Source organism: Thamnophis sirtalis, unplaced genomic scaffold (assembly GCF_051295495.1).
Source record: "Thamnophis sirtalis isolate CommonGarterSnake01/CBP01778 unplaced genomic scaffold, rThaSir2_p1.2 scaffold_9, whole genome shotgun sequence".
Lineage (NCBI taxonomy): Eukaryota > Metazoa > Chordata > Lepidosauria > Squamata > Natricidae > Thamnophis > Thamnophis sirtalis.
Window position 1 is genome coordinate 76,338,666 of NW_028261389.1, and position 10,599 is coordinate 76,349,264.

General features: G+C 43.8%; 1 protein-coding gene across 2 annotated transcripts in view; it reads left to right on the plus strand.

Moving 5' to 3' along the window:
* PIK3CG (phosphatidylinositol-4,5-bisphosphate 3-kinase catalytic subunit gamma) overlaps nucleotides 1-7,282 on the plus strand; it is a 70,163-nt gene extending 62,881 nt beyond the window's left edge. The window contains exons 8-11 of one of the 2 annotated variants that reach the window (XM_087722323.1): nucleotides 1,642-1,772; nucleotides 3,327-3,438; nucleotides 4,687-4,844; nucleotides 6,630-7,282. In XM_087722323.1, coding sequence (XP_087578449.1) covers nucleotides 1,642-1,772; nucleotides 3,327-3,438; nucleotides 4,687-4,844; nucleotides 6,630-6,911 — 683 coding nt within the window. In that variant the 3' untranslated portion in view covers nucleotides 6,912-7,282. Of the gene's footprint in view, nucleotides 1-1,641; nucleotides 3,439-4,686; nucleotides 4,845-6,629 lie in introns of those variants that run through there. The other variant, XM_087722322.1, reaches the window with a different exon arrangement.
* Nucleotides 7,283-10,599: the final 3,317 nt, after the last annotated feature.

The following is a 10,599-nucleotide window of genomic DNA, read 5'->3' on the forward strand; positions in this document are numbered from 1 at the left end:
CCGATTAAACCGCGTCGCTGACGTCATCAACAGGGCGACAACAGCGAGCGCGGAGAAAGAAGGGTGCTTTAAATAGCGCTTTGAAAGCAAGCAGATTCAAGTTAAGGTAAGGGTTAGGTTTAGGGTTAGGGTTAGGTTTAGGGTTAGGTTAAGGGTTAGGGTTAAGGTTAGGTTTAGGGTTAGGTTAAGGGTTAGGGTTAGGTTAAGGGTTAGGATTAGGGTTAGGGTTAGGTTAAGCGTTAGGGTTAGGGTTAGGTTTAGGGTTAGGTTTAGGATTAGGTTTAGGGGGTTAGGTTTAGGTTTAGGTGTTAATTTTAGGTTTAGCGTTTACAGCGTGCTTCTGTCTCCGCGCTGTTGTCGCCCTGTGATGACAGCTACGCGGTTTCGTCGAGCGCCCTTTAGTCGAACGCGGTTTTGTGGTGGAACCCACACCTTTGGCACATGGGTGCGGCCTTCTGCCCATGCGCTCTGCGGCCTTCTGCCCATGCGCTCTTGCACGCATGCATGTGCCTTAGAAAACATGGCTAAATAGGATGGCATACCGCCAGGGCGGTAACCCCCAAGTTGCCACTACCAGTTTGCCAAAGCCGGTTTGAACCGGCTGAATACCTCATTTGGAAAATAATTACATGGCAGCTTTCCAAGCTAGATAAGGTCTGTAGTCATAAATATTCCTTTGAAAGACTGTTTGCCAGGCCTTGGCTGAATGTGAATGAGAGGAATTCACATTTGTTCAATAAAAGGGATTTTGTCGGGACCAGGACTCTGCCTGCTGCTTTTTGGAGAAGCCTAAGTCAGACCATCCATCCATCCATCCATCCATCCATCCATTGTTATCTCTATTTATCGATCTATAGATCTATTAAATTTCTATTCTTCTCACCTTGCCTATAAGGCGACTCAGTACTTAAGAGACAGCCTAAACAAGAGTGACCAACCAGGAGTAGCAACACTGCCTTTATTATGAGGTTATAGTAATAGAAACTTACAAGTCTGAACCTACCCTTCCCTATCCCTTACTCCCCCCCCCCCAACTTGTGGCTTTAAGTCAAAGCCTAGCTGTAGTCCTGACCTATTTTCCATATCTTAGTCTGGTCTATTTTATAAAACTGACGGTAGCAGATCTGGAGGTGAGGAAGAAGAGAAAGAAATATATGTGTCAGGCCTGCAGCCATCTTTTCTTTTGGAATCTTTGGCATGCCAAACTTTCTATTATTCTACTGTGCATTTTCTATTGTGGGGAAATGGGATTGTACGGAGTTAGATGCTATGTAGCCATAACAACATTCTTTCTAGAAAGCCAAGATCATCCTTTGTCTTTGCACCTCTGCACCTGACCGGATCTGGATGGGTGGAAGCTGCCAGCATGGCAGTGGGAGATTCGATTATGTGATGGACTTGTGGGTGTGGGGGCAAGATCTTGAACTTTCAACTGGGTGGGAAAAGCCGGGAAGCTTTCAGATTTGGGTTTTCCCAGATGAGCCAACATGGCTCTCATAATAGATTGGAACTTTGAGGAATCCTTTGCCTTGGACTCTGATTTAATTTTGGGTGCTATTTGGAACCCAAATAGCAATATTGTTCTTCCGCCCTGGAATGGTGCTATTGGTTCAAGTCTTGCTTTGTTCTCTTTTTAAACAGGAATGATTGAAATCGTAAAGGATGCGAATACAATTGCCAAAATCCAACAAAGCACAGTTGGAAACACTGGGGCTTTTAAAGACGAAATACTAAACCAGTGGCTTAAAGATAAGTGTGTCATTGAAGAAAAAGTACGTGTTCCTGTTACTGCTATTGCTACTATTTCTGTTTGAAAAAGTATTGTTTCTTTGTAAGCCATTACGGGGTACTTCAGACGTGTCCAAACATGGTAACTTTAAGACGTATGGATTTCAACTCCCAGAATTCCCCCAGCCAGCATAAGACGATAATCTGGAACTTGGAAAGAAAAAAACGACAAAATGGATGTAGAAATATTCACTTAAGGAGAGAGGAGGGAGTAAGAAAGAAAGAAAGAAAGAAAGAAGGAAGGAAGGAAGGAAGGAAGGAAGGAAGGAAAGAAAGAGTGAATAAGTGACTTTTCTTTCTATATAACCACAGTTAGCCTATCAGACATCAGTATCTGTTGTGGCCCAGCAGGAGCTGTTGGAGCTGCCAATGGACTCTGATAACGAGGAACCCTATGAGTCTGCTATGGAAGATGTGGAGGACCCTGGGCAGGGTTCAGACTCAGAGCAGGGACCAGAGAGGCTGGTTGGCCACCAGGAGGCGCCTGAGGCATGGAGCAGTGGGGAAGATCAAAGGGAGTTTGTCCCTGATGCCAGGCAACGGAGGGCGGAGAAACGGAGGCATCAGTTACGGAGACAGACTCATAAGAAATAATCAAGCCCAGGTGGTTGTGACTTGGCCCCTCCCAAGAGAGTATATAAGAAGAGACTTTGGGAGGAGTCCATTTGCAGGACACAACCGTTCATAATAATCTGGAGAACTTCTTGTCTGGTCTGCCTTGTATTCCCGTGTCTGTTGGAGTCTGGGTTGCTGCCAACGTCTTGCCAGTGAGTCGTGTCTGGGCTTTCAGCCAACAGGATTATAATTGCTGTGAATAAAGAGTGGCAAACAGCTAAGCCTGTGTCTGTGTTCATTACCGGACGGAAGGAGGCCAGAACAAGTATCTATATATTTCACTGGTCTGTTTTTGTTTTAGATCCTTTCTTTTTTTTAAAAAAGTTTTCTTTTCACTGTGCCTTGTGAGTTGATAAACGCTCCCCATTTACTCTGCTTTTCTTTAGTAAATCCTCGGTCTTGCCTGATCATTTGTGAAACAATCACAACCACAGCTATGCAAGAATGTGAAGGTTGTTGAGCTGCCAGCACCAACTGAACAATTGCAACCTTGCTTGTAATCAAAACCATTGGATTAAATTGATTTTGCGTATGCACGTAGTCCTCGATTTACGACCCACAGTTGAGCCCAAGACATACGTTGCTAAGCAACGAAACCCACTCGTTAAGTGAGCTCTCCCCCATTTTACGACCTTTCTGGCCACAGTTGCTAAGTGGACCGTTAACAGTTGTCAAGTTACTAGCCTGGCTCTTAAGTTGAATCCGGCTTCCCCCTTGACTTCACTTGTTAGAAGGTCGCAAAAGGGGACCAGATAAATAGGAGTCAGTTGCCAGGCGCCTGGATTTTAATCACGTAACCATGGGGTCGTAAGTGTGAAGCTTACGGTCATAGCTCACTTTTTCCATTGTCGTCGTAACTTTGAACAGTCCCTAAATGAACTGTTGTAAGCATGTACTGCTAACCTTAACCCTTTTCTTAACAGTTTCAGGCTGCCGTGGAGCGGTTTGTATATTCTTGTGCCGGATATTGTGTGGCAACCTTCGTACTTGGGATAGGAGATCGGCATAACGACAACATTATGATCACAGCATCAGGTAGGTTTTGATTTAATGAGTGACAGCATTGTCTAAGGTAAAGGTAAAGGTTCCCCTCGCACATAGGTGCTACTCGTTCCCGACTCCAGGGGGCAGTGCTCATCTCCGTTTCAAAGCCGAAGAGCCAGCGCTGTCCGAAGACGTCTCCGGGGTCCTGTGGCCGGCATGACTCAACGCCGAAGGCGCACGGAACGCTGTTCCCTTCCCACCAAAGGTGGTCCCTATTTTTCTACTTGCGTTTTTTACGTCCTTTCGAACTGCTGGGTTGGCAGAAGCTGGGACGAGTCACGGGAGCTCACTCGTGGTAAATCGAGGACTACCCGTAAGAGGGGCGAAGAGAAGATTGCGAGAAATGCAGTCGTTTGATTATAGGAGGAAATCAGGTTTTGACAAAAGTTGCTCCAATTATAAAGGCAAACCGTACAGAGGGAAGGGCCAATAAAGGTTTCTTCCTTGGTAAAAAGTCAGCCTTGTTCCGTGCTGGGGAAGATATGGCACGTGTAGATTCAGCTCCACAGCGCATGTGTGGCAGAGACCCGAAAAACAGCTGGCCTCCCACTGGCCAGCTAATTTTTAGGTCTCTGCCACGCATGGGCAGGGACACAGGGAGCCGTGCGTGCATGAGTGGATGCAGGGTGGAGCTTTGGGTGGCGCGATGTGCCCCCCCAGGCCTATTTTTGGTCCCAGGAGCATGCAGGGAAACCGGTTCCACCACAAATGCGCGTATGTCAAAAGCGCGTGTGACTAAACCGCGGTGACAAAACTGCGCCGTCAAAACCGCGGAGACGAATGAGCGCTGAAGCGCGCCGACAACAGTGCGCCGACAGAAGCGCGCTGTAACATAACCCTAACCCTAACCCTAACCCTTACCTTAACTTAAATCGCGCTTCTGTCGGCGCGCTGTTGTCGGCGGTGCCCCCCCCCTTTGCGGCCTGTTTTTGCTCCCAGGAGGCTACAGTGAGGCCTACTAGGCCCAAAACGGGACACAGGAGGGTTGCGTGTGCATGCACAGGGCGGGCATGGGGGGGATCATGTGTGCATGCACGGGGCGGGGAGAGCAGGTGGGGTCGCACACGCATGGGCCGGGGGCGGCAGGGCACACAGGGGAAGGTGTCATGTGCGCGTTGCATTATGGGTGCATTTGTTTTCGGCACACGATGACGAAAAGGTTATCCCTCCCTGTCCCAGTTGATGTGTTTTTAATTGCCTGGCGTAATATTGATTTTGATTTTTCCTTTTCTTTCCAAGGTAATCTCTTCCATATCGACTTTGGCCACATTCTTGGAAATTACAAAAGCTTCCTTGGGATTAATAAGGAGAGAGTTCCTTTTGTCCTGACACCCGATTTCCTTTTCGTCATGGGGACATCGGGGAAAAAAACCAGCCTGCGCTTTCAGAATTTCCAGGTAAGCTGCCCACCAAATCAACCTCGGGGATGTAACCCGATGGAAAGTTAAAAAGTTATAATCTCATTCATTGCGGTAAATATATATATATATATGGAAGCAGTAGACTTCCTCCCATATTTGGGCACACCAGGGGTTGTGACACTAAATACATACCTATTTCCCTGGCTCAGCTGATAAGGAGGAGAAACTTGTGGCTTAGTGGTTAACACATCTGCCTAAGATGTAATACAGCACAGGTTCTAATCCCAGTAAGGGTATGGCTAGCTGAATAGCTTGAAATAGATCTATACTAGTCTCCCTTTATTTATTTATCAGCACAAATACAACACATATATATTTGAAGGAGGAAGGTTGTTTTCGGAGGCTTCTTTTCATAAGCATGAGATATCTTGTTGGAGTTTTAAAAATGAGTAATGGGAGACTGGTAGTCCTCAAATTATGGCCACAATTATTCAGCCTAAAATCTCTGTTGCTCATTAAGAAATTTAAGTGAGTTTTGCCCCATTTTACAACGTTTCTTGCCAATGTTGTTAATTGAATCACTGCAGCTGTTAAGTTATCATGTGTCCCTGAAAATAAGACAGGGTCTTATTTTCTTTTGACCTCCAAAATAAGCACTTGGCCTTATTTTCAGGGTGGTCTTATTATTTTTGAGGTGCAGAAGGCGGTGAGCGTGATCACTTCATGGATGCTGCTGTGTTGGAATATTTTCAGGGAGGGCTTATTTTTTTGGGGGGAGCATATTTTAGCGCATGCGCTCAAAAGCCTGATTGGACATTATCCGGGGAGGTCTTATTTTCAGGGAAACAGGTATCCCAACAAGTATCATGGTTGTTAAGTGAATCTTATTGTATTGTTTTGTATTCAATTCTATTCAATTCTACTCCATATTTTCTATTCTGTTCCGTTCCATTTTATTTTATTTTCCATTCCATTCCATATTTTCTATTCCATTGCATTTTATTTTCTATTTATTTAATTTAATTTTATTAATTTTATTTTATTTTCCATTCCATTCCATATTTTCTATTCCATTCCATTATTTTATTTTATTTTATATTAATTTATTTTATTTTATTATTTTATTTTCCATTCCATTCCATATTTTCTATTCCATTCCATTAATTTATTTTATATTAATTTAATTTATTTATTTTATTATTTTATTTTCCATACCATTCCATATTTTCTTCCATTCCATTTTATTTTCTATTTATTTTATTTTATTATTTTATTTTCCATTCTATTTCATGTTTTCTATTCCATTCCATTTTATTTTCTATTTATTTTATTTTATTTTATTTATTTTATTATTTTATTTTCCATACCATTCCATATTTTCTATTCCATTCCATTTTATTTTCTATTTATTATTATTTTTTATTTTATTATTTTATTTTCCATTCTATTTCATGTTTTCTATTCCATTCCATTTTATTTTCTATTTATTTTATTTTATTTATTTTATTATTTTATTTTCCATTCTATTTCATGTTTTCTATTCCATTCCATTTTATTTTCTATTTAATTTAATTTAATTTAATTTATTATGTTATTTTCCATTCTATTTCATGTTTTCTATTCCATTTTATTTTCTATTTATTTTATTTTATTTTATTTTATTTATTATTTTATTTTCCATTCTATTTCATGTTTTCTATTCCATTCCATGCCACGCCATGATTATTCCATCCTGTTCTGTTCTATTCTATTTCTATTCCATTTCCATTCCATTCCATTCCATTCTAATTTGACTGGGATATTCTGGGTTTTTTTCTGCAGGATATTTGCGTGCGGGCTTACCTCGCTCTCCGGAAACACACCGATCTCCTCATCATCCTCTTTTCCATGATGCTGATGACGGGGATGCCCCAGCTGACCAGCAAGGAGGACATCGAATATATTCGCGATGCGCTGACGGTCGGCAAACACGAAGAGGACGCGAAGAAGTATTTCCTAGATCAGATCGAAGTTTGTCGGGACAAAGGATGGACTGTGCAGTTCAACTGGTTCCTCCATCTTGTGCTCGGAATCAAACAGGGCGTTGAAAAACATTCTGCCTAAATATGGCATTATGGTACAGGCCGTCCTCAACGTACGACCACCATGGAGCTCAAAATTTCAGTTGCTAAGCGAGACAGTTGTTAAGTGAGCGCTGCCCATTTCACCACCTTTCACCCAGCTCCCCAAACACAACAAACCCTCTGGAGTGAACTCAGAGATTCCTTTATTAGGAGCATCAGCTAGCAGTGGCTCTTCCTTCCCAAGGACCAGCCTGTAGATTTCCACTGCTCTCCTCTCCCTTCTGTGCATCCACGTGTCAGGCACTGGACCCATCTATTCCTCCTCTTCCTCATCAGCCACCTCCAGACCTGGGGGCTTTTGATTCTCCATCTGAGGGCTGACGGACGGCCCAGGCTCCGCCTACCCCCCCTCTCTCTGACAGCTCCATTTCCTCTTCCCCCTCGGATCACTCGTATTGCCGATCGTGACTCCCACGTCGCCTCCTCTGATTTGGTTGCTGGAAGGGCTGGTGACCGATAGGTGGACACCACCTTTCTTGCTTCCGTTGTTAAGTGAACCACTGCCGTTTTGCGACCTTCTGACAAGCAAAGTCAATAGGGAAGCCAGATTCGCTTAACAACCGTGAAGTATTTGTCTTGGCGTGTCAGAAGGTCGCAAAAGGGGATCGTGTGACCCCACGACTCTGCAACCATCATTAATATGAGTCGGTTGCCAAGCACCCGAAATTTGATCACCTGACTATGGGGATGTTTGGAATGGTCATAAGAGTGAAAAGTGGTCATATGTCCCTTTTTCCCCCACTGCTGTCCTAACTTCGAACAGCTTCCTTGCCACAGCTGTTAAGGGAATCACTGCAGTTCTTAAGGGGGTAACCCAGTTGTTGAATGAATCTGGCTTCCCCATTAACTTTACTTGTCAGGAGGTGTTCTGATCTAGGCTTCCCCGGCAGTACGAAGCCGAGTTCTCGTCCCGATAAACCCCTTTTATTTAATTTACAGTGAGTTCCTCTCCAGCAAAGTCATTTCCTCTCCCACAGTCTTTCAAGATAGTTCACAATTACCGACCTTTATCAGACTTGGAGAGTGGCCAGGCCGATATCTTTCAGACGCCGCAATACTTGGCATGAATGCAGGAATGAACTAATGGGTCTCCTGCAAACTCCACTCCCCTTTCGCTCCTCTTTTATTTCCTCTGGGAGGGGCCATTCACCGTCCACCTGTGGCCTTCCTCCCAAGTCGACCCCTGTTCCTTAGCTGTTCCCTTCGTCTGGCAACTCTGCGCAAGTGCACACTGGGAACAGGCTCCAGCTGTTCTTCTGCCTCACTGATGAGCCCTCATTCGAGCCTCCCCCAGACTCCAGGACTGGCCCATGTTCCTCCCCAACCTCCTCACTGTCCGACTCTGCTGCCAGCTCTGATGGCCCCTGGCGGGCCACAACAGGAGGTCTCAAAAGGAGACCACATGACCTTGGGACGTTTTCAAATATCGTAAATACTTGCCAAGCGTGCAAATTTTGATTACGTAAGCACAGGGATGCTGCAGTATCGTGAGTGTGAAAAACACTTTTTCCCGTGCCCCGTTATAACTTCGAACAGTCTCTGAATGAAGGCTGCAAGTTGACCGAGCCTGTATATAAATCCTTTGGAAGCGGGGATTTGTTGACAGTTACTTGATACAGTCTCTCTCTGCAGGATGCGCCCCTCCTTATCGGAATCTGGATTTTGCAGTTGATGTTCCTGTATCGGACTAAGCCAGCATTGCCTGTAGGGTTTCCTGCATGAACAGTGGGTTGGACTAGAAGTCCTCCAAGGTCCCTTCCAACCAGTGGTGGGTTTCAAAAATTGTTCGAACCTACTCTGTGGGTGTGGCCTCCTTTGTGGGAGTGGCTTGTTTCCCATGTGACCGGATGGGAGTGGCTTGCCGCCCATGTGACCGGATATGAAGATGCCGACGACGCTTGTCAGAACCACCTTAAATTACCCCACACACAGCACTGGCATGAATAAGAATATGATGTAAACTTGTTTTTTAAAAGGCATCTTTGGTTTGCGTTAAAACAATTTCAACACACATAATGTTCTGATTGCCCCACAAACACAGTAGCCATCCTTACCTGTCACAGAGACACTGAGTTTTATAAATAGGAGCATGATAGTGTAGAATAATCATATCCAAGGACCAGTGGTGGGTTTCAAAAAAGTTTGGAACCTCTTCTGTAGGTGTGGCCTGCTTTACGGGTCCACTGGTGGAACCTCTTCTAACCGGTTCGGTAGATTTGACGAACCGGTTCTACCGAATAGGTGCGAACTGGTAGGAACCCACCTCTGCTTCCAACTCTATTATGTACATCAAAGGTGGTATTCAGCCTGTTCGGATCGGTTTCGGCCAACCGGTAGTGGGGACGATAGGGTTGCCTCCACCCGCCTTGAACACTGCGCGTTAGGCCCGCCCGCGGAAAATACACGCCCATCGAACCGGTTGTTAAACCAGTTGCATCCCACCACCGATGTACATACTCTGTAAGACTTGTGGGCTTCCATTCGTGGCAGAGCTGGCTGAGGAATTCTGGGATTTGAAATCCACAAGTCTTAAAAGTTGCCATATTTGGAGACTCCGATGTTGTAAATGCAGAGGAAACTTCAAAATATTTTACTACAGTGATATTTGGTCTCTAGGAGAAGAAATACCATCCAAGGGCTGCTTATTTCACCAGCCGAGGTGGCGCAGTGGTTAAATGCAGCACTGCAGGCTACTGCTAGATCAGCAGTTCAGCGGTTCAAATCCCACCGGCTCAGGGTTGACTCAGCCTTCCATCCTTCCGAGGTGGGTAAAATGAGGACCCAGATTGTTGGGGGCAATATGCTGACTCTCTGTAAACCGCTTAGAGAGGGCTGAAAGCCCTATGAAGCGGTATATAAGTCTACTGCTATAAGTCTACTGCTATATATAAGCTCTTTGAGCACGCTCGAATTTGTGACCTGGTAGGGAAAGTAAGTGAATACCAATCCTGTAGGGAATGCGTAACTACTTAAATGTTTAATTCCATCCTCCCAAATCCCAATTCACCCTGCAATTGATAACAAATTAAATCCAAAATTGTTGCATTGTGTTGGGATCTCCTATAAGAAATTCTACATTAAAAACTCCAGTTTTCTGAAACTTTTACGTTTTCTAACAATACCTTTTTAAAAAAACTCAGTCGTTTGCGTTGTATCTCTTCTGCAATTTTAAAAAGTGATGTGTGTTTTATATGCTCTGGATAAAAAAAAATTAATATACTTTAATTATTACATAGTTTTTCTGTTGTGTATTTTTTTTTGAGGGGGGGGATATCCATGATTAGCATTGTCCTCAGTTTTTGTAAACGAAATATATGAAAATAATGAACACACTGCATAAAAACAGATTAAATGCATTCTCTTCCTGCTGTAAGCAGGAAGAATTATCCCGAAAAATCAATTGGAAGATTATTTTAACTTAATACAGAAAAAACCACATTAGCGCCTCAACATGTCCCTGGTGAAATTGACAACTGCTACTTTTAAGGGTTTTTATTTTTTTTTAAAAAGTGAATTCATATTAGGACAATTGATTTAATTGTTCATAAGAGATCAACAGGGGTGTTGATGTCCGTCTTAAAGGTTGAGAAGCAATGTTAAAATTGCTTCAGTTTGTTCTAGTCTATTATGTAAAATTTCTTCTGTCCCTTCTACTGAAACTTCAGAAA